The 24,185-nt window shown below is 40.7% G+C and overlaps 1 protein-coding gene across 2 annotated transcripts in view; it reads right to left on the bottom strand.

The window, feature by feature from the left end:
* The window catches only part of rnf114 (ring finger protein 114), a 34,271-nt gene that overhangs the window by 3,786 nt on the left and 6,300 nt on the right, over positions 1-24,185 (bottom strand). Inside the window, exons 2-6 of one of the 2 annotated variants that reach the window (XM_087994929.1) lie at positions 21,279-21,462; positions 18,067-18,217; positions 16,888-16,994; positions 8,217-8,331; positions 4,016-4,086 (exon numbers count right to left, since the gene is read on the bottom strand). In XM_087994929.1, coding sequence (XP_087851055.1) covers positions 4,016-4,086; positions 8,217-8,331; positions 16,888-16,994; positions 18,067-18,217; positions 21,279-21,406 — 572 coding nt within the window. In that variant the 5' untranslated portion in view covers positions 21,407-21,462. The remainder of the gene's footprint in view (positions 1-4,015; positions 4,087-8,216; positions 8,332-16,887; positions 16,995-18,066; positions 18,218-21,278; positions 21,463-24,185) is intronic. The other variant, XM_043710276.2, reaches the window with a different exon arrangement.

Raw genomic sequence — 24,185 nt, 5'->3', positions numbered from 1 at the left:
TTATTCTGTATAGTGTCAAGCTTCTGGAGTATTTGTGGAACTGCACTCATCCAGGCAAGTGGGGAGTGTTTCATCATATTGCGCATTGCAGGTGGTAGACAGGGTGGACAGAGTTTGGAAAGTTAGGTGGTAAGTTAGCTACTACATGATTCCTAGCTTCTGACCTGCTCGTGGCCACATTATTTATATCACATGTTCAGTTCAGTCCAGTCTCTGGTACATCATAATCTCCAGGATGTTGCTAGTGGGGAATTCAGAGATGGTAATGTCACTCAATGTCAAGGGATGATTAGACTCTTTCTCAATGGAGTTGGTCAATGTGTTGACTCTTAATTCTGGAAGACAATCTTAGCAGGATTTATACACTTAATGGTAAGGTCCTAGAAAGTGTTGCTGAACAATGAGACCTTGGAGTGCAGGTAGATAGGATAGTGAAGGAGGAGTTTGGTATGCTTTCCTTTATTGGTCAGAGTATTCAGTACAGGAGTTGGGAGGTCATGTTGCGGCTGTACCGGACATTGGTTAGGCCACTGTTGGAATATTGCGTGCAATTCTGGTCTCCTTCCTATCGGAAAGATGTTGTGAAACTTGAAAGGGTTCAGAAAAGATTTACAAGGATGTTGCCTGGGTTGGAGGATCTGAGCTACAGGGAGAGGCTGAACAAGCTCGGGCTATTTTCCCTGCAGCGTCGGAGGCTGAGGGGTGACCTTATAGAGGTTTACAAAATTATGAGGGGCACAGATAGAATAAATAGACAAAGTCTTTTCCCTGGGGTCGGGAAGTCCAGAACTAGAGGGCATAGGTTTAGGGTGAGGGGGGAAAAGATATAAAAAAGACCTAAGGGGCAACGTTTTCACACAGAGGGTGGTACGTGTATGGAATGAGCTGCCAGAGGATGTGATGGAGGCTGGTACAATTGCAACATTTAAGAGGCATTTGGATGGATATATGAATAGGAAGAGTTTGGAGGGATATGGGCTGGGTGCTAGCAGGTGGGACTAGATTGGGTTAAGATGTCTGGTCAGCATGGACAGGTTGGACCGAAGGGTCTGTTTCCATGCTGTACATCTCTATGACTCTATGACACAAATTTCAGTTTAAAGAGAAACAAATCTTTATTTCTGGATAGCCAGAGAGAGATTCTGGGTGACACCAAAAGAGTCTCATAGTCTTCTTGTGGTGGCACCCCTCGATGAATCTCTGAACATTACATGCAAGCAGTCCACTTAATATCTTGTTTGGGTGTGACTAATAAGGATTTCTTAACATCACATAGCTGATTGCTATTATATTGTTAAAAACAGGTATTTCTCAATCTTGCAATGACTAGTGATTGCTACCTTCCTGTGACAAATACCAAGTTGTTCATAAGGGCCTGTCTGTTAATGGGTAAGGAGGTCGATAATAGGATCCAGTATTGTTCTCATTGTTGGTCTTCATATACCCTTGTTAATAGGTAAGGAAGTTACATTAAAAGGAACAGGAGGCAGTTAATAAGATCTATAACTAGGGCTGACAGTCTTATCCAAGGAACAAATAGCTTTGCCAAGGGCTGAGGGTAAAATACACACCTATGGCTCCAGACAATTCCTACAGTTCAGAGATAAGCAGATGCCTTCTGTGATTTCCAGAGAGCAGGCACACAGTCAAAATTATAGTAAGCCACTATGATAGAGATTTTTTAAACTGTTGAATTCCAAATGCTCTAAAACATTATGATCGGCCATTATAATAGAATGTTTGCTGTTGAATTCCCAAAACTTTATCAAATGTCTCATGCTTGTGTGGTTCAATTGTCATTTGCCATTTGTCAACTCAAACCTGGATGTTATCTAATTCTTACTGAGTTTGGATATGGGCTGCTTCTGGATCTAAAGAGATATATTATCAGAAGTTCTTTTGAAAGTCACCATTTTATTAAAATCATTCTTTGGAGGTGTGTCACTGACAAAGTGAACATGACTAATTACGATTGAGATGGTGGCGTCATATTCTTGAATCATTGTAGTTTCTGATGTAGGTACGACCAGTGTACTTATTTTGACAGTTTTCACTCTATTTGGGCAGTGCATTCCAGATGCGTGCACACGGTAGTCAAAATCACTTTTCTGAGATAACCTTTGAGTTATTGTCTGCTATTTATCTTAAAAACAAAAGTCTGCATTTCCTGGTTCTCCATCCTTTCTTCAATGGGGAGAGTCACTTTCTACTCTGTCCAGACAAATGATTTTGAGCACCTGTATCATAATCTCCCTCAAACAGCAGACCCAACGTCATGTGATTGAAGTTCCTTATCCCTGGAAACATTCTGTAATAAATCTTTTCTGCAGACTTCTTAAATGCCTTCACATGTTTTTTTTCTCCCCCCAAGAAATATTGTGCCCACAACTGGACTCATTGCACAGTTGAAGCACCCACAGTATTATGCTCCGCATTAACTACGAGTCCTATTAACAATCCCATTCTCAGTTGTCCAGCCAACCTCAACAATTTGTATATACATATCCTCCCTACCTCTGTCCTTTAGTTTACAATGCCTCTCGTCATTCCTTCTTTCAATATTATCACTTCACACATCACTGCATTCTGTTTCATCTGCTAAACATCCACCCATTCCACCGGCCTACATGCTCTTGAAATTTATCACTATCCTCCTCAGATCTCAAAATACTTCCAAGTGTTGTTCCATTTGAAAATTTTCTAAATGCACCCTACCAAAATGCTAGATATTAAATTGATATCAAAGAACACTTCTAGTACCAAGGCTTGGGAAACTCTACTGTATATCTTCCTGTTGTTTGAAAAGATAATTGTTCACCATTATTTCACTTCCTTTCATTCAGTCAACATCATATCCCTGCTGCCGATGTCCCTACTCTTCCAGGGGCTTCCAGAGAGTTAAAGTGCAACATTACTGGTTTGCCTGCAAACTATATATTTATCACATTTACTATAATTCCATGGAAATCACTCAAAGTAAATTGTTTTAAATTCTATTGAATAATTGAGAGGGTCTGAGAGATATGCATCATAATTAATCAAAAGATTTAGATTTAAACATTAATGCAAAAACCTAGGGAAGAAAAGATTAGGAAGAGGCGGTTTTAAAAGAGGCAGGTTTGTTGCCATTGTAAATATTCTGGAGTTATATAAACATCAAATTAACTGTGCAATATATAAACATCCTTTTCAATCTTAGTCTTTATTTAGATCAGATCACTTCAACATTGCAAATGGTAGCAGTATAGAAAGACAAATTCCAAGTGAAACATAAAGCCACAAACACGTGCAAAGTACATTGAATCAGGGATAGAAAATAGAAAATGACCATTTGGTTCATCATAACTCTGCTAACTCTTTCACATAATGAATAGATTTGCAAAATCTTCCACTTTCTGTACTTCTCCAGTTACCTTTTGTATTCAATCTGCTTCCACCAGCCATTTAGCCAATGCATTCAAATAGCAATGTTTTTAAAATATTTCCCTCATCATCTCACCTCTAGCTCTTTAACAAATACACTAATTCTGCCTTTTACCAGAGTTTCTCAATTACACTGAAAAGGTCATGATCTGAAACACTTGTCAGATCACTCCTTTTACAAAAATCTTTGCTGCTCTAATGTTTATTGTTTAGTCAACTATATGGAACCATTCCAATTCTGCAGTCTAACAGCTTGACATCCTTCTTGAAATTAAACATAGCACCCAAAATTAGCCAGTACTTCAAGCTGTGTTACAAATGGTTTTCAAAAAGTTTAGCACAACTTCCTTGCTATGTGTACTCGTCAACTTAATATCCCACAGCCCTTTCAAAAGGAATTCAAATTATATTCCTCAGGTTCTGTTTCTGCACCTCCTTTAAAACTGTCTCATTCAGATTAGGTTGTCCCTCACTGTATAAAACTGAAACCTTTCACATGTCCTAATTTCTGTTTGCACTGTATCTGCTCACTTCGTTAGATTGTCTTACGTACAACTCTATTTCCAAGTTCATGTAAACTTTAAACACATACCCAAGTTCAAGTTGTTGATAGCATAAACAGTTGCTGCAAATCAAGGATTCTTGAGTGACACTTGACACTGTCTGAAAAAAAAATTGCTCATCACTATTGTTTGCTTTCTATTCTTTGGCCAATGTCCTTTCAATCCTTCAATTTGGTTAGTCTATTATGTGATACCCTGTCAAACACTTTCCAAGATAGCAACTCACTCCAATAACTTCAATGAATTCAGTAATTCAACCATGTTGTGCTGTTTAAAAAAAAACACTGGTTTACTATCGCACATATCTTTTCGTTAGTGATATTTCAGTTTGTCTGGGATCCCTTTTTCTGTTAAAAACTAAAAGGATGCAGACATTACTGACTGACTGCGCCAGCATTTATTGCCCATCCTCATTGTTCTTGGTGAATGGTGAGCTGCTGGCTTGAAACTGACACAATCCATTTGATGTGAGTGGACCCACAGTTCTGTTCAGAGGGAGTTCCATCCACTGACAGTGGAGGAATCACAACATAGTTCCAAGACAAAGTAGTGAGTGGTTTGGGAAGAGGGGAATCTTACAAGTGGTAGAGTTTCAATGTATCTGCTGCCGTTGTCCCACATGGAAGTGGTTAAGGGCTTGGAAATTAATGTCTGAATGGAAATTTTTCAGAAGTTCTGCAGCGTATCTTGTAGATGGTATGTATTGCTGCTACTGTGCACCAGTACTGAAGGGAGTGAATGTTTGTAGATCTGGTGCCCTTGTCAGCTTCTGTTCTGTTCTGTTCGTTTTGATGAATGTCAGTTGGATGACTAATTTGCAGTACATAGTGATGCCAACAGCGTGGGCTCAATTCCCACACTGGCCAAGATTACCTTGAAGGATTCGCTCAACCTCTTCCCTCACCTGAAGCGTGGTGACCAGCAAGTTAAACCACCACCAGTCATTTCTCTCTATAATACGGTGTTCAGTTCTGGAATCCACATTATAGGAAGGATATGATTGCACTGGAGTAGGTACAGAAGAGATTTATCAGGTTCTTGTCTGGGCTAGAGAATTTTAGATATGAAGAGAGACAGGATAGACAGCGGTCTTCCTTGGAGCAGAGGAGTCTGAGGTGGTTGTGATCAAGATGTGTAACATTAGGAAGGGCATAGACAAAAAATAACTTTTCCCTTTGATGGAGGGATCAATGACTAGAATGCATAGATTTAAGGAAAGGAGCACAAGGTTTAGAGGGGATATCAGAATTTCTTTTTCTCCCAGAGGGTGGTTGGAATCTGGAACTCATTGTCTGAAGGGCTGGTAAGAGGCAGAAATCTTCATAACATTTAAGAAGTATTTAGATGTACATGTGTGATGCCAAGACAAACAAGGCTATGGACTAAGTACTGGAAAATGAGATTAGAATAGCTAAGTGGTTGTTTTTGGCTAGTGCAGACTCAATAGGCTGAAGGGCCTTTTCCAGTGTATAGACCTCCAAGAGTCAAAACATTAACCTTGCTTTTCCCTCTAAGATGCTGCCAGATCTGTTGAGTTTCTCTATAGCACTGTTCTTTATTTCAGATCTCAAGCACCTGAAATATTTTGTTTTCACAGGTGTTTACATACCAATAAGCATGTGTTAATGCAATTAGCACATTTCAGGATCTCAGAGTTGGTGACCCAGTCCTACGAATAGATTATGAAGATACTTCTGTAACAGTAAAGCTAGAAACTGTTCACACTTTCTCTTGCCTACCTGTAGAGGAGGGTGTCAAGTTCACTCTCAGTTTAGTGATCTCAAGTCAGGTTGCTGTTGTTTCACGCTCTTACCCAACTTGTGTATAATAGATGTAGCTTTTGTGGTGTGACCTTTATTTTTAGCATGAAGTGAGAGATTGCTAGCAATTGTGAAGTTTAACTTTGTGAACTGTTATGGCTACGATGGAGAAATGGGCTCAGAATCAAGCCCAACCATTATTGTAAGTATATAAAAAAAAGAGCTGCAGATGATGAAAATCTGAAACAAAGTGCTGGAGAAACACAGCAGGTCTGAGACAGAAAGCAGAGTAAATGTTTCAAGTCCTCTATGCCCTTTTCAGAACTATATAAATATGTTGATTCAACCATCAAAATGGTCAAATGATTCCCTTTACAGCAGATTCCAGAATAAGGGAAACTTTCACTAGACTTCTTCAAATGACCTCAAAATAATCAGCTCATTACAAATCAATTTTTTTCTTAAAACAAGTGACAAACGCTGGTTAATATCCAATCTATAATCTGGAATTAGAACAATATTCACTTAATCTCGACCCAAGCAACACTCATAGCACAAAAAGTCAGTCTCTATAATGGGGGAATTTTTCTTTTTAAAAACGAAGCAATAGAAAAAAAAACTCCTGTTGGCTATGTGCATAAAGCAAAAGCAAAGTACTGAATGTGGTGACTTCTCATGCATCCACTGGGTTTCTTGTTGACAAAAAAAAACTACTGACAGCTGAAGACCAATGGTCGATCTTAGTTCAGACTGAAAACAAGCTCAAGCAGAGTCTTTAGACAGTAGCTACCATTCCACTCCCCAAGGTTTTTAATAATATTCAGAAAAAACTAATACTAGTAAACTTTCAGATTGCTAAGCATTTACTGAAGTGGTGGTGGTTGGAGGGGGCAGTGCTGGATGGGAGAGTTACTTGCAAATCCCCTAGTTTATTTCTACTCGTCACTTACTCTATCTTAAAGACCCAAGTCCAGAAAGGATTTCTAGGCAATCATAAGAATCAAGATTCCCAGAGTCACATCAAACGGTTTTCCAACAAATAAGGGCCATTAACTCCATCTTTCATCATGCTAAAAGCTGTCTTGCCTTTTTCTACAATCAACTAACTCTCCAAACAGCAGGTACAACTATAGATCATATTAAGACATTTTCAAGAAAACACACAGTAAACCATTTCTAATCCAGAAAATGTCCAAATAATTCTATTTCTTCCAATGTTTCACATAATCAATAAAAGAAAACATTCTCAAAATAAGTTATTAATAACTTCCAGTGCCACATTGTCAATGCTGGTAGGTAGCGGCAGCAATATCCTGGACCATAATATTGATCTTCCTAATGCTGATGATGGAGCCAAAATTTTCACTGTCGTAACAGAGTATATGCACCATTTACTGCTTCAGTACAAGTTCTTCAGAACAGAATAATAGTGCAGTGTCATCAGCACAGAACAACTCAACAGAGTAACTCTTTGGATCTTAGGTAAACAATATTTGAGCAGCTTTCTGGGATGCAAATGGTCAGTCTCTACACATGGCCTGAAAGACTATGGTAGTAGCAGAGAGAAGAATATGCAGAGTTCAACAGTGCCAGAACACAATTACATTTGACTGTACTGTGAATTTCAAAAGGATTCAATGTTGACCCATCATATTGTCACAGAATAGAAGACTGTACGGAACAGTTTCAGTGAGCAGCTTCAACAGGGAATCAATTTTCTTTAGCAGTTTAAATAAATTGCTTTTGCTCACATGATTGAATACCTTAATGAGATTGACAAACTCTCCTTTGTCAACAGTCTGAGATGATGATTTTAAGAGCAGATTTGGATTAAATGCATTCTGGGGATGCAGGATAAATCATTCAGGCAAAATTTGCTATCCAGCAAGGCCAATAAATAAATAATCTTTCACAGGGAGATGCCTCAATAGTTGTTGCAGTTGTTGTGATCTTCTTTGTTCTTGCTAAAGGTCACAAGCAGGAATACCTGGTTCCTATCCTTTCCTCCAGCAGAGAAAAGAGAAATTTGCATAGAACTTAATATCATGTTCTGACGTCTTGAAGGGTAGATACATTGCTAGGAATAGTACCAGACACAAAATCAGGATGTTCCCACATCTGATCTTTGGCTTGTGCAGTGTAAACTGATCTGAGCTGGGCAAGTGGTAGACACATGACAGTTGGGCTTAGACGTTCTGTTGCTAAAGTGTGTGAAAGCAAATAAAGCTTGGATTACCCTATCTTTATAATTCATTTAGTGTCATCCAGTGAGACTGTAAGTATTGATTAGTTGCGCTACCTCCACAATAATTCTGTCAATGCTCCAATTTCAGCATTTTAACAAATGGCTGTAATGAATGGTCATATTCTGGAATAATTTGATATTTTTGGAATAAGGGATTGCTGATACTATTAAAATAGTTAGATTAATCTATCTTACATTATATACAGCAGTTTTAAAAAGTCTTACCATTCTTCCATATTCTCCTGTATGGTTTGTACTGCAATGCTCAATCAAGCTATCTTGGTCCAAATTTTTAGCATTGCAGAATGGACAGGTAAAAGTAAAGCGATTCGGGACATTGCTAAAAAATGAGAGGTACAATCCAACATTTATTTAGGTAAGTAAAAGGCACATTAAATTACTGATAAAACATTTTAGCATGTCCAGTACTGGCATGCCATATTATAACTGTTCAGTCACTATTTTAATTGGATACAAACAAACAAGCTGTTAAGATGGCTGCTACAAATCATATGGCATTTGGACTATAGACAACATTAAGTCTGCTGTGAATATCTAAATGAATATAGACATTGGTAAGGGAAGTACATAGCCACCTGTGGAATCCACAATTCTCTTTAAGAATGGGCCACCACAGATGAACTGTGGACATTCTAGATTGCCCAACACCATGTTATCCCACAAGCATGTAGTTAAAACTGGTTCAAGGGATTGCATTTTTTTAAACTACATCAGGACTCAACCAATCCATCAGTGCCAATCAGGCTATAAGAAAACAGAGTCTGAAACCAATAGCAATTCATCAAGCAGTTAATCGGTTTAATCAGTCCAATTTTAACATTCACCTAAGAACCAACCTTCTAGTTATTCAAATATCAAAGCTCAATGTGTGAGCCCTTCACTTTACAAAATACTCACTTTAATTTTAAAAAGTTGAATCCATGGAAGAAAGCTGCTGGCCGCAGAAATGTTGGTCTGTGCCTCGGACTAGAAAGTCCCCGAACACGATAGATCTCTTGAAACCAGACATAGCCCTCATTGCATGAGAGGTGGTCTTGATACCAGAAACTTGGCTGTCCCTGCTACATTTCCTTGAGAATCCATCCTCCCCTACGTTTTCCAACGCAGCATACTTGTTTGAAGTGGGGATAGCCACAGAAGACTCCTGCACTACCTGCCTACCTCTCTTACCTTTCCTAGAGTTAACGCATCTATGTGACTATATCTGCGATTTTTCTCTCTTACTATAACTGCCATCCATCACGCCCCCTTGCTCTGTCACTCCAAATGATCCATTCAATGTGATAGGATTTGCAACCAATGACATTTATTGAAGATACAATCCTCAGTGACACATAAACTCTCCCTAAACCCCCACATCCGACAAGAAGAGCATATCACTCTACTAAAGGCCACTTTTGCTTCTTCCAATCTCTTGAGAGTAGTAATATCTGGATTACCCCCGGTGCTGCAAGCTGAGATTAGAAATAAGAGTGTAGAGCAGACGAATGTATGGCTGAAGAGCTGGTGAATGGGAGAAGGATTCACATTTTTGGATCATTGGAATCTCTTCTGGGATAGAAGTGACCTGTACAAGAAGGATGGTTTGCACCTGAAGTGGAAGGGGACTAATATAATGGCAGGGAGATTTGCTAGAGCTGCTCGGGAAGATTTAAACTAGTAAGGTGGGGCGGTTTGGGTTCCAGGGAGATACTGAGGAAAGACATCAATCTGATACTGGTACAGTTTTGAAAAGAAGTGAGTCAAACAGTCAGGAACAAAGCAGAGAACAAGGTAGGACTGATAAATTAAACTGCATTTACTTCAATACAAGGGGCCTAACAGGGAAGGCAGATGAACTCAGGGCATGATTAGGAACATGCACCTGGGATATCATAGCAATTACAGAAACTGGCTCAGGGATGGACAGGATTGGCAGCTTAATGTTCCAGGATACAAATGCTATAGGAAGGTCAGAAAGGGAGGCAAGAGAGGAGGAGGAGTGACGTTTTTGATAAGGGATAGCATTACAGCTGTGCCGGGAGAGGATATTCCCGGAAATACATCTATGGAAGTTATTTGGATGGAATTGAGAAATAAGAAAGGGCTGATTACCTTATTGAGATTGTATTATAGACCCCAAATTAGTCAGAAGGAAATTGAGAAACAAATTTGGAAGGAGATCTCAGTTATCTGTAAGAATAATAAGGTTGTTATGATAGGGGGATTTTAACTTTCTAAACATAGGCTCGGACTGCCATGTGTTAAGGGCTAAGATAGAGGGAAATTTGTTAAGCATGTACAAGAAAATTTTCTGATTCAGTATGTGGATGTACCTACTACAGAAGGTGCAAAGCTGGACTTACTCTTGGGAAGTAAGGCAGGGCAGGTGACGGAGGTGTCAGTGGGGAGCACTTTGGGGCCAGTGACCATAATTCTACAGGTTTTAAAATAGTGATGGAAAAAGATAGACCAGATCTAAAAAAGTTGAAGTTCTAAATTGGAGAAAGGCCAATTTTGATTATATTAGGCAAGAACTTTCAAATGTTGATTGGGGGCAGATGTTTGCAGGTAAAGGGATGCCTTCGTTTGGAAAATAGGAAGCCTTCAGAAACGAGATAATAAGAGCGCAGAGACAGTATATTCCTGTTAGGGTGAAAGGAAAGGCTGGTAGGTATAGAGAATGCTGGATGATGAAATAAATTGAGGGTTTGGTTAAGAAAAAGAAGGAAGTACATGTCAGGTATAGACAGGATGGATCAAGTGAATCCTTAAAAAAGTATAAAGGCAATAGGAGTATACTTAAGAGGGAAATCAGGAGTGCAAAAAGGGGACATGAGATAGCTTTGGCAAATAGAGTTAAGGAGAATCCAAAGGGTTTTTACAATTACAATTAGGACAAAAGGATAACTAGGGAAAGAATAGGGCCCCTCAAAGATCAGCAAGGTAGCCTTTGTGTGGAGCCACAGGAGATGGGGGAAGATACTAAACATGTAGTGTGCATCAGTGTTTACCGTGGAAAAGGACATTGAAGATATAGAATGTAGGGAAATAGATGGTGACATTTTGAAAAATGTCCATATTACAGAGGAGGAAGTGCTGGACATCTTGAAACGCATAAAAGTGGATAAATCCCCAGGACCTAATCAGGTGTACCCTAGAACTCTGAGAAGCTAAGGAAGTGATTGCTGGGCCCCTTGCTGAGATATTTGTATCATCGATAGTCACGGGTGAGGTGCCAGAAAACTAGAGGTTGGCTAACGTGGTGCCACCATATATGAAAGATGGTAAGAAGAAGCCAGGGAACTATAGACCAGTAAGCTTGACATTGGTGGTGGGCAAGTTATTGGAGGGAATCCTGAGGGACAGGATGTACAAATATTTGGAAAGGCAAGGACTGATTATGGATAGTCAACATGGTGTCATGAGAGGGAAATCACATCTCTCAAACTTGATTGAGTTTTTTGAAGTAGTAACAAAGAGTATTGATGAAGGCAGAGTGGTAGATGTGATCTATATCGACCTCAGTAAGACTATCGACAAGGTTCCCCATGGGAGACCGGTTCGCAAGGTTTGATCACATGGAATACAGCGATTACTAGTCATTTGGATATAGAACTGGCTCAAAGGTAGAAGACAGAGGGTGGTGGTGGAAGGTTGTTTTTCAGATTGGAGGCCTGTGACCAGTGGAGTGCCACAAGGATCGGTACTTGGTCCACTACTTTTCATCATTTATATAAATGATTTGGATGTGAACTTAAGAGATATAGTTAGTAAGTTTGCAGATGACACCAAAATTGAAGGCGCAGTGGACAGTGAAGAAAGAAAGGTACCGTGGATTACAGCAGGATCTTGATCAGATGAGCCAATGGGCTGAGGAGTGGCAGATGGAGTTTAATTTAGATAAATGCAAGGTGGTGCATGTTGGCAAAGCAAATCTTAGCAGGAATAATCCACTTAATGGTAAGGTCCTAGGGAGCATTGCTGATCAGTGACCTTGGAATGCAAGTTCATAGCTCCTTGAAAGTAGAGTCACAGGTAGATAGGATAGTGAAGGTGGCGTTTGTTGTGCTTTCCTTTATGGAGTACAGGAATTGGGAGGTCATGTTGTGGCTGTACAAGACATTAGTTAGGCCACTTTTGGAATATTGCGTGCAAATTGGTCTCTTTCCTATTGGAAGGATGTTGTGAAATTTGAAAGGATTCAGAAAAGATTTGCAAGGATGTTGCCAGGGTTGGAGGATTTGAGCTGTAGGGAGAGGTTGAATAGGCTGGGGCTGTTTTCCCTGGAGCATTGAAGGCTGAGGGGTGACCTTATAGAGATTTATAAAATCATGAGGGGCATGGATAGAATAAATAGACAAGGTCTATTCCCTGGCATGGGTGAATCCAGAACTAGAGGGCATAGGATTAGGGTGAGAGGAGAAAGATATTAAAGAGACCTAAGGGACACTTTTTCATGCAGAGGGTAGTTCGTGTGTGGAATGGGCTGCCAGAGGAAGTGGAGGAGGCTAGTATAATTGCAACATTTAAAAGGCATCTGGATGGGTATATGAATAGGAAGGGTTTGGAAGGATATGGGCTGGGCGCTGGCAGGTGAGACTAGATTGGGCGGAGATATCTGGTCGGCATGGACGAGTTGGACCGAAGGATCCGTTTCGTGCTGTACATCTCTATGACTTTGACTCTGACTCTAAAATGCAGGCCTGTAATTTGGGAGACTGGAAATCATAAAGCCAGAGACCAAATTAAATATGAAAATGCACCATCTTCATTTCAGTTTAATCTGTGTCTGTGCACATGCATGAGACCAAGTATGTGACAAGCATCAAGTTGGCTAAGCAAGTGAGATAAATAACCTTTACTGCTTATAAAACGTGCTGAATTATTCAATTGGAATACACACTCCAAGGGAAGAAGAGATACATTCACGTTCATACAAAAGATGCTGATTACAGGCATTAAAGGGAATCCTAACTTTTTTTTAAAAGTAATCACAGACAAAAGTCAGTGAAGGAAGAGCAAATGTTTGAGATCAAATAATTCTGGACAGATGATGTGCAGCAGGTATAGCACTGTCAGTGTAGTGTTACATTTTAATAAATTTGTTAGAATACCAAAATCATTCCTTATTCAGTGTTGACAGACTAATTATGGATGAAACTTTATTGCTGGAACAGCACAGCAGGTCAGGCAGCATCTAGGGAACAGAAGATTCGACGTTTCGGGCACATGCCCTTCTTCAGGAATGAGCAGAGAGTGTTCAGCAGGAGAAGATAAAAGGTAGGGAGGAGGGACTTGGAGGAGGGGCGTTGGAAATGTGATTGGTGGAAAGAGGTCAAGGTGAGGGTGATAGGTCGGAGTAGGGTGGAGGCGGAGTGGTCAAGAAGACTGCAGGTCAGGAAGGCGGTGCCGGGCTGGAGGGATTCGGCTGAGACAAGGTGGGGGGAGGGGGGATGAAGAAACTGGTGAAGTCCAAGTTCATCCCCTGTGGTTGGAGGGTTCCCAGTCGGAAGATAAGACGCTCCTCCTCCGACCATCGGGTTGTTGTGGTTTGGCGGTGGATGAGTCCAATGACCTGCATATCCTCGGTGGAGTGGGAGGGGGAGTTGAAATGCTGTGCTACAGGGTGATTGGGTTGGTTCGTCCGGGTGGCCCAGAGGTGCTCTCTGAATCGCTCCGCAAGTAGGCGGCCTGTCTCCCCAATATAGAGGAGGCCACACCGGCTGCAGCGGATGCAGTAGATAATGTGGGTGGAGGTGCAGGTGAATCTGTGGCGGATATGGAAGTTTCCTTTGGGGCCTTGGAGAGAAGTGAGGGGGGAGGTGTGGGCGCAAGTGTTGCACCTCCTGCGGTTGCAAGGGAAGGTGCCGGGAGTGGAGGTTGGGTTGGTGGGGGGTATGGATCTGACAAGGGAGTCGCGGAGGGAGTGGTCTCTACGGAAAGCTGATAGAGGAGGGGAGGGAAATATATCCTTGGTGGTGGGGTCCGTTTGGAGGTGGCGGAAGTGACGGCGGATGATGCGCTGTACATGGAGATTGGTGGGGTGGTAGGTGAGGACCAGTGGGGTTCTGTCCTGGTGGCGGTTGGAGGGGCGGGGCTCAAGGGCGGAGGAGCGGGAAGTGGAGGAGATGCGGTGGAGGGCATCGTCGATCACGTCGGGGGGGAAATTGCGGTCCTTGAAGAAGGAGGCCGTCTGTGTTGTGCGTATTTTGAACTGGTCCTCCTGGGAGCAGATGCGGCGGAGACGAAGGAATTGGGAGAATGGGATGGCGTTTTTACAGGGGGCGGGGTGGGAGGAGGTGTAGTCCAGGTAGCTGTGGGAGTCGGTCGGTTTGTAGTAGATGTCCGTGTTGATTCGGTCGTCTGAGATAGAAACAGAAAGGTCTAGGAAGGGGAGGGAGGAGTCCGAGACTGTCCAGGTGAATTTGAGGTCGGGGTGGAAGGTGTTAGTGTAGTGGATGAACTGTTCAACCTCCTCGTGGGAGCACGAGGTAGCGCCGATACAGTCATCAATGTAGCGGAGGAAAAGATGGGGGGTGGGGCCAGTGTAGTTGCGGAAGATGGATTGTTCCACATACCCTACGAAGAGGCAGGCATAGCTGGGGCCCATGCGGGTGCCCATGGCTACTCCTTTTGTTTGGAGAAAGTGGGAGGATTGGAAAGAAAAGTTGTTCAGGGTGAGGACCAGTTCAGTCAGTCGAAGGAAGGTGTCGGTGGAAGGGTACTGGGTGGTACGGCGGGAAAGGAAGAAGCGGAGTGCTTTGAGTCCTTCGTGATGGGGGATGGAGGTGTACAGGGACTGGATGTCCATGGTGAAGATGAGGCGTTGGGGACCGGGGAAGCGGAAATCCTGGAGGAGGTGGAGGGCGTGGGTGGTGTCACGGATGTAGGTGGGGAGTTCTTGGACTAATGGGGACAGGACCGTGTCGAGGTAGGAGGAGAGGAGTTCGGTGGGGCAGGAGCAGGCTGAGACGATGGGTCGTCCGGGGCAGTCAGGTTTGTGGATTTTGGGCAGGAGGTAGAAACGGGCGGTTCGGGGTTGTGGTACTATGAGGTTGGAGGCGGTGGATGGGAGGTCCCCTGAGGTGATGAGGTTATGGATGGTCTGGGAGATGATGGTTTGGTGTTGGGGGGGTGAGGTCATGGTCAAGGGGATGGTAGGAGGAGGTATCTGCGAGCTGGCGTCTGGCCTCAGCGGTGTAGAGGTCGGTGCGCCAAACTACTACTGCGCCTCCCTTGTCAGCTGGTTTGATGGTGAGGTTGGGGTTGGAACGGAGGGAGTGGAGGGCTGTGCGTTCCGAGGGTGAGAGGTTGGAGTGGGTGGGAGGGGTGTGGGAGTTCAGGTAGCGGTTAATATCGCGGCGGCAGTTTGCAATAAAGAGGTCGAGGGCAGGTAGGAGGCCAGCACGGGGTGTCCAGGTGGACGGGGTGTGTTGGAGGTGGGAGACTAATTATGGAGGCAATGTAACTAGTCAACATTTACTCACAGTCTCATTATTACTCTTGGAGTTGGCTGTATTTGAACTCTTCCAACCTTCCAAACTAGTCTTGTTGAACTTGTTTCCACTTATATCAGAGAATGAAGTACATTATAACACAAATTATAGAGTTAAAGAGTAATATCACACCCAACACAAGTCTCTCATGAAAGCTGAAAAGGAAACATGACCATGTAGGCCTATTTCATATCAAAAAAGGTTATTCTACATTCCTTTCACAATTACCAAAATCTAATAAAAATAGTCATATTCTTGAACTTTCAACAATTCAATCCCAGTATACCAATGTACTCACCCAGAATCTGGAGACACATTTGTAGAGTACGTTCCAATTCAATCTGATTACCTCCTTCTAAATGTGCCATAATTAATAGCGCTAAATCTCCATTTGCCTATTACATGTCCCATAAATTAGTATGAATATTTTTGAAAATTAATTTACAAAACTCTCCAGAATATTTGCTTATCTGCCCTTTGTTTCTCCTAAAACTTGAAACAAAATATCAACAAGCTCAGCCCTAGTTTGATCATACCAGTTCGCAGGCATATGGCCTTTACACCCCTCAAGGCACAGCCAACCATCATATGGTATTAAACATACAGAGCTGAGCCATTACCTAAAAAGTAGGCAGTGTAAAGTGTGGGTCACCAGAATGAAAGAAGAATACCAGTGAATGAAGGAGAGATAAGTATGTGAGAGTACAGAAAGTGAATGGAAGCCCAAGGAGTTTAAACAATGTTTAGAAGAATGGAAGGATAAAGTAAAGCACTATTCATATTGTCCTAAAGAGCTGGGCAGAAAGATACATCTAAAGTAAATCTGAAAACATGCAATTATGGTGAAGAACACAATTGGAATGAAGAGAAAAATTTTAAGGTAGCGTCAGAAGTGACGAAGAGATTAAATCTTTGCTTCACAATCTTCTCTACTTATCCCATTACCATATTGTTATCTAATCCCTCTTTCTTCTAGTGTATCTCACGCACTTCCCTTGGTTCTTTACTATCTCCCACAACACAACGCAGCCCTATCCCCCCAAATACTTTATCTCAGCTTCTACACTTGGGAAGTTCAAATATTTTTGCTCAAAATATATTACACAACTAACATTTCCAGTCTGAAGGTTACCTTTTCAAACATTAGCTCAAATGATTGGTTTACTTTGAGTTTGTCTTGAAAATTTTTCATGACTCAGTCTACATAATTGCTCTGTACAAAAGGGACGTAGCAGGAATTTCAACTAGTGAAAGATCTGATCCACATTCAAACAGCAAACACAAAATGCAATCTAAAATGCATTGCATTCAAATACTTTAATTCTACAAAGGACATCTATAAAATGAAAACAAATAGATGCAGTTATGAGGAATGTGAAACAATTAAATATAGTCACCTAAGGCTGGGATGTTGATCCTTCATGGATGCTTTCACACCTTCAGAAATAAACTCCCGGTATTTTGGGCATGTTGCATTATGGGAACGCAACATTTTCATATAAACCTAAATTTGAAAAGGCTACAGCAGTTATAAAAAATAAACAAAAAAAATTGCTGAATGAAATCATACTCTCAGCAGTTTCAAGATCAAGTGCAATTTGAACCTTATATCGGCTCAGTCAGTCAGACATATCATGCTGCATATGGCTTTTCTGATTTATGCCTTTGTGGTTAAAGTCAAGTTGTATATTTATAGCAAATAGAAGCTAACTTATGACTGGTTTCATTACATTTATCTGTGATGCAATTTTGACAGGCTGAGGGTGTGAAAATGCTCTGAGTGAACTTTTCAAATTATTTTTAAAACGAAACCCTTTATAACAGTGTCCATCCATTTGCTGTAAATGGCCTGAATGCCAGATTACTGATTAAATTCTTTTGGGTTGATTGTCTGTTTAGCTGCTAACCCAAATGGTACCATAGCCTTGATTATGTTTTCGTGTTTCGTATTAATATTATTCTAGTATGCCTTTATTACTGTTACAGTAAAATTCTGTATGAATGACATCTCAGTCACATCTCAGTATTTAAATTACTCAATAGTTTACAAAAGGAAACATAAAACAGAGCTGTGCATTGTAGGAGGTACTCTGATATTGCAGACATTGGAAGCTCTCTCAAGTATAGGGCAGATCAACCAGAATACTGTATAACTAATGTGTTCTTCACCTTAAGTTCACCTGTGATTTTGCACGAAGATCTTTTGTATGAGGCCAAGATTTTGACTTATCTGAAAGTAGCAACTAATAAGTTGCTGCTATTATTTTAAAAAGACACTTCCTTTTACAAATCAAGGCTGTATTCCACGATCCTTTCAGAGATAACAGTCTGAGGAGTTTTTGGAATAAGAAATACTGCTTACACTCTTTGCAGGTACTCTTAGGGAAAATGGATGTCACTCCTTTTGTACAACCTTACTGTATCCTGGACTCCAAAAGTAGGATAGAAAAAAAATCCTGTACTTAAGTGGAACATTGTATCCAACTTTTTGAAATGAAATTAAGTTAGTGAAGTGAGTTAGGGATAAGCCAAAATATGTAACATTTATCTCATCATCATTAGCAGGTACTACTGACCTGAGTTCCACAGCCATTGCAGCTTGTTGCAGTTACTTCTAGTTTTCTCTCAATTTCAATAGCTTTAGTTCCTCCTATTAGGGGAGAACGACACACTGCACAAATTGGCTTTTTTGCCTTCTGTAACGCAAGCAGGCAAGCCTTGCAAAATCTAATGGAAAACAAGTTTAGAAATTATTGAACTTAAAATATTTGATGGAAGGTGGCAGAACCATTCTTTCAATACTACCATTTAAACAAAATAGAAATATAATTTTGGAAACCACAACCAATATCCATATTTTAAAAGTTATATGGCTTAAAAGAAAACTTGTATTCAAGTATCTTCAAATCAAAATATTAACAGTAAAAAAGGAGACCATGGATTGCATTAACCACACAAGGGAGAGATTGATATATTTGAGATTAAATCTGGTTAGGCCCAAATCACAAATTGGTTCAAAACTATTAGCTGTAACTGCAAATTGACTTTGCCACCAGTTCTCTGTTGATTGGAATTGTGCAGGATTTCAAGACCCTGCAATGATGTCATGGAGATGTACAGAGTAAAAGCACCAGAGGGGGATTCGAACCTTCTTGAATGAAACAGAGTATTGACAGTAAATGAACATGAAAACATGAAAGTGGGCTACACTTTACCTAATAAACAATAAGATCAGAGTCTGCTGTATCTATATTTACCACGTATAACAATAGCCACAAGGATCGGTGCTGGGCCCTCTACATTTTGTCATTTACATAAATGATTTGGATGCGAGCAGAAGAGGGACAGTTAGTATGTTTGCAGATGACACCAAAGTTGGAGGTGTAGTGGACAGCGAAGAAGGTTACCTCAGATTACAACAGGATCTGGACCAGATGGGCCAATGGGCTGAGAAGTGGCAAATGGAGTTTAGTTCAGATAAATGCGAGGTGCTGCGTTTTGGGAAAGCAAATCTTAGCAGGCTTTATACAATTAATTGTAAGGTCCTAGGGAGTGTTGCTGAACAAAGAGACCTTGGAGTGCAGGTTCATAGCTCCTTGAAAGTGGAGTCGCAGGTAGATCGGATAGTGAAGGCGGCGTTTGGTATGCTTTCCTTTATTGGTCAGAGTATCGAGTACAGGAGTTGGAAGGTCATGTTGTGGCTGTACAGGACATTGGTTAGGCCACTGTTGGAATATTGCGTGCAATTCTGGTCTCCTTCCTATCGGAAAGATGTTGTGAAACTTGAAAGGGTTCAGAAAACATTTACAAGGATGTTGCCAGGATTGGAGGATCTGAGCTACAGGGAGAGGCTGAACCGGCTCGGGCTGATTTCCCTGGAGCGTCGGATGCTGAGGGGTGACCTTATAGAGGTTTACAAAATTATGAAGGGCATAGATAGGATAAATAAACCAAGTCTTTTCCCTGGGGTCGGGGAGTCCAGAACTAGAGAGCATAGGTTTAGGGTGAGAGGGCAAAGATATAAAAGAGACCTAAGGGGCAACGTTTTCACACAGAGGGTGGTACGTGTATGGAATGAGTTGCCAGAGGATGTGGTGGAGGCTGGTACATTTAGGAGGCATTTGGATGGGTATATGAATAGGAAGGGTTTGGAGGGATATGGGCCGGGCGCTGGCAGGTGGGACTAGATTGGGTTGGGATATCTGGTCGGCATGGACGGGTTAGACTGAAGGGTCTGTTTCCATGCTGTACATCTCTATTTAACATGAAGGTATAATAAAGTGTTTACTTTGAAATCTAAGCCTTAAGAAATTCTTGACTGACTCCTTGATCAGTCTGCATTGAACCCAAACTCAACATTGCATCAAACCACATGTTAATACAGTTGTCAACAGCAAAACTAACGTTTCGAAGATTTCCCTTGAAAAGTCCTCTGAACAATTGTTTTCTATAAAGGTGTGAAATAGAAAATGTTTTTCTGACACAATGGGTGCAGTCGTACTATCTTCAGGCAAGTAGACTCAAGAGGTCTTTTGGGCATGAGTTCTTCAAAATTTTTTTTTTAAATGTGCAATTCAAAAACAAACAGCTGATCAGCAGGTAATGAGGGAAAACAGGAAATAGACTGGGAAAGGCAGCAACAATCCATGGAGGCAGGAATGGAGACAGCACAGCTGCAAACCAAAAAAAAAAGAGGCAAGTGTTGGACGAGTGAGGTGGCAGAGAGAGGCATGAAGGTCTCAAAAAGTTATCAGGTATGCAAGGTGATGGACAGGAACAAAATGTAATGGAAGAGCAAAGTTTGCAGAAGGAAGCAAAGTATTGGAATGAGTAACAGAGGAAAGGTGGAGAGTGATATCAAAAGTGAGTGGGGAGGTGGTTAAGATGGAAGAGAATATAAAAGAGATTCTAAAGGAGGCAAGAATTTTACAAAAGAAAGAGAATATGCAGAAAGTGGCCATAGTCTGTCTGTTTATGTTGCATATATGAAATATGGTGTCACAGCATTCCACCATGATGTGTGCAGTGACATCACAGACAGACATTTCTATTCCCAAGGCAGATCAAGTTAATGCTGGTGTGATGCAATGGTTGAAGAACAATAAACAACATAGCATTTTTAACACTAAAAAATGCTAAGGTAAAGATGGAAGAGGAAAATTAAAACATCCAAGGCAAGGTCAGTGGTGCACAGCTCCTAAACAAGGTGTTAAGAAGAATGAGTAGACTGGGAGGACAGCAATAAATTAAACATGACAATACAATTTTCTTTGATTATGGGAGTTCATCCATAGCTATAGTCACCAGTTTGCAGGGTTGCAGAAGGATCTTCTATGCTAAAGCAACCTGAAGGAAGAGGCAGATCTAGTAATCTGTTCAGATCTTTTAAGAGTCCAGTAAAACACTAAAAAAATCTGGACTTCAATGCACGTAAATCTTTGTAAATTTAATCTGAAATGCTCTATCCAGTTGTACCGCGGTTCACATTACTTTTGTTTTCCATTCCAATGATCAAAATGAAATATCTGATGTTATGATTTATAGAGTAGGAATCAAAACACTCCCAATTGCCCAAATTCTCCACAACTCAGCATATCATGAAAGCTTAACCCGGAATATTATGCACAGTCAGTATTCATTTGAAAAATCTTCGCTAAGAAAAACTTTTTATTTAAACTCTCAACAGCAAACTAAATTTAATCCGATGTTATTCGATAAATTTAACACTCTCAAACTTTGACTATGCAAACTGATTTAATTTTTAAAAAAATACAAAATGCTTTCTTACACATGATTGCATTCGACACGCATGGGATTTTCAAAAATTTCTAAGCAAACAGAGCATGTTAAAGCTTCTTTGTCATCCTCAGCTGTATCTTTGCGACGGGATGCGTCCTCTTTATAGCTCATCGCCATTTCTAATATTTCTGTCTATTTCCGCTGATGATTAACGTCAGGTGGAGGCGGGGATCCTGGTCGGAGAAAAAGACCATATCATATTAAACGATTAGCATTAAGCAACCGAAAGGAGACAGCACCGCCTCTCATTTTGAAGGAGATTACGGCTGTTCTGCATCACGCTTGAGACACAAACACTTCCGGTGTAATATTCCCTCAATCGAAAGTTGGAAGTCAAGAAAAAAATTCGAGCTTCCTTTTCTATATAGCACTTATTGCATGTGTTCACTCGGTCACAATGCAAAAAAATTGTTTTTTTTCGTTAAACGCAATCTGGACCGGTTGATTAAACAACTGACAATGAAGAAGTTAGTTTCTGGTTGAAAAACAAATGATCGTAGTGCACATTTTGCAGAAATTCGCCTTTTTGTGCGTACTGGGAGTTAACCTCTGTTTTTTTTCCTTTAAATTCTATTAGACAATTTAATATTAGAAGTTTGGCTCCCGCGCTATCAACACCAGTGGCCTTGCTCTACAACTATATACTGCAGATTATTGTTTACAAGGGATCTGCCAAATGTCACCTTTGGGGCAATATAGTTTACTCACAACAACGGAACACATTTCATTTAAATTAATTTGGTTGCAACTATCGTGCTTCTGTAAGTGACAAAATATGACAAATATTAAGAATACATCACAGGTGCACGTTAACTCAGAACCAACTGAGTATTACGATGTAAGGTTTCTCCATTCAGAGAAAGATGGCGATATAGTGGAAATACATGTTACTGAACTGTCAATGAAGAGGTCCAGACTAAGACCCTAAAAATAGGTTCAAGTTTCCCTAATGCAGCTGGTGCATTTATATGAAACTAATAAAAAATCTAGAATTATAAAAGGTCATGTCAGTGTGACCATAACAACACCATAAGAAACACATCTGGTGGTTTACTACCGACCTTTGAGAGGGAAAAAAAACGGACCTAAGGTGTAACCTTTTTACACAGAGGGTGGTGCTTGTATGGAATGAACTGTCAGAGGATGTGGTAGAGGCTGGTACAATTACAACATTTAAAAAGGTATCTGGATGGGTGTATGAATAGGAAAAATTAGAGAGAAAAGGGTCGAAGAGTGTGATGCAGGAAAAGAACAGCCAGTCAGACAGCATCCGAGCAGCAGGAGAATCGACGATTGAAGAGCTTAAGCTCGAAGTATTGATTCTCCTGCTCTGCAGATGCTACCTGACCGGCTGTACTTTTCTAGCACCATACTCTTCGACTCTGATCTCCAGTCCTCACTCTCTCCTTAGAGAGATATGGGCCACGTGCTGGAAAATGTGACTAGATTAGGTTACGGTATCTGGTCAGGGTCTGTTTCTGTGCTGTACATCTCTATGACTCTATGCTTCCCAAAATGTGACTCCAGACCCAAACCAATATGGTTGACTTTTAACTGCCTTTTCTACTTAGTTTTACAGGCAATTTATTAATGAGCAACAAATGCTGACCCTGTCAATCATGTCTACAGCCCATGAAGTATTAAACAAAGTTCTACTTTCGATTTTTCCATTCTCACTTAGAACCTATTCACTTAAGATTGAGAACACAAATTATCTCTTTTCTTTCTTTCTATTAATGATTGAAGCCCATTTTCCTCCAGCTTCCACTTCTCCCTTTGATCAATACTCACTCACCACCTTTTTGATTCACATGAAGATCAGGCTAACTTGCTGCATACAATTCATCATTCTATCAAGAAAAATGAATGATCAACTTCTGTTTTGTGAGCCTGCAATTGCTCTCCCCTAAAGAAAATGGATAAATTACAGGCTAGTGAGCACTTAAAGATAAAATTCCAGCAATGTTGGTAAAGTAACAAGTCTGAAGAACTTTTGTACTCAAGACTTGGTGCAAACTTGGTGAGGGAAGGACAAGGTTAGAAATATAGATAAGTAGACTAGATATTTAAGAAAGAAACTGTAATACACATCAGCAAAATGCTCTGCATGAACAATAAGGGATATAAAAACAATTTACCTTTTTCAAGAAGACAGACCAGAAACAGATGAAGAAGGATGCCAAAAGTATGAACACCCCAGCCCCAAGAAACGTGGGAAAATGTTTTGAATTGTACTTCTAGTGTTGTAAATACCTAATTTGTAATGGTTTTATTTACATTATAAAAAAAACATTTAGAATGATAATTATCTAATTGATCTTTCAATTTGCAAACAGGGATCAAAATGACCTATGCCCTTGCTCCCAACTCTAGCGACAACATCAAGGACCTTTTCTTAAAAGTAAGAGATTCTATTTCTTTTGCAGAAACTAACTGCACCCAAAACAAGTAAATGTTAATACCAGAAATATTGTAGGAAATTACGTAGAGCAACATCAAAAAAAAGCTATAGAAAGTATCTGATATCAGACCCAGAACAAGTAAGCACATAATTCACATAAGGTAGAGTTCATTGCCTCAAGTAACTACACACTTTTTAAGTGTTGCAAGAAGCATTTGAACTTCCTTTGCTCAGCAGACATGATTATCACTGTTATCGCTGTCCCTCAATTGATGTTTACTCAGGTGACTTTCTGCCATGAAGAGATACTCAATTGTGAGAAGAACCTAACAATTGAACATGCTAACATATGCTTACTGCATATCTATGAGTCATAGAGATGTACAGCATGGAAACACCCTGCGGTCCTACCTGTCCGTGTCGACCAGATATCCCAACCCAATCCAGTCCCACCTGCCAGCACTCGGCCCAAATCCATACAAACCCTTCCTATTC

The sequence above is a fragment of the Chiloscyllium plagiosum genome, unplaced genomic scaffold (genome assembly GCF_037043375.1).
Source record: "Chiloscyllium plagiosum isolate Xiang-an unplaced genomic scaffold, Cpla_swu_hap1 HiC_scaffold_15, whole genome shotgun sequence".
Classification (NCBI taxonomy): Eukaryota; Metazoa; Chordata; class Chondrichthyes; order Orectolobiformes; family Hemiscylliidae; genus Chiloscyllium; species Chiloscyllium plagiosum.
Note: the sequence above shows the minus strand (reverse complement) of the source record. Positions and strands in the feature narration are given on the sequence as shown.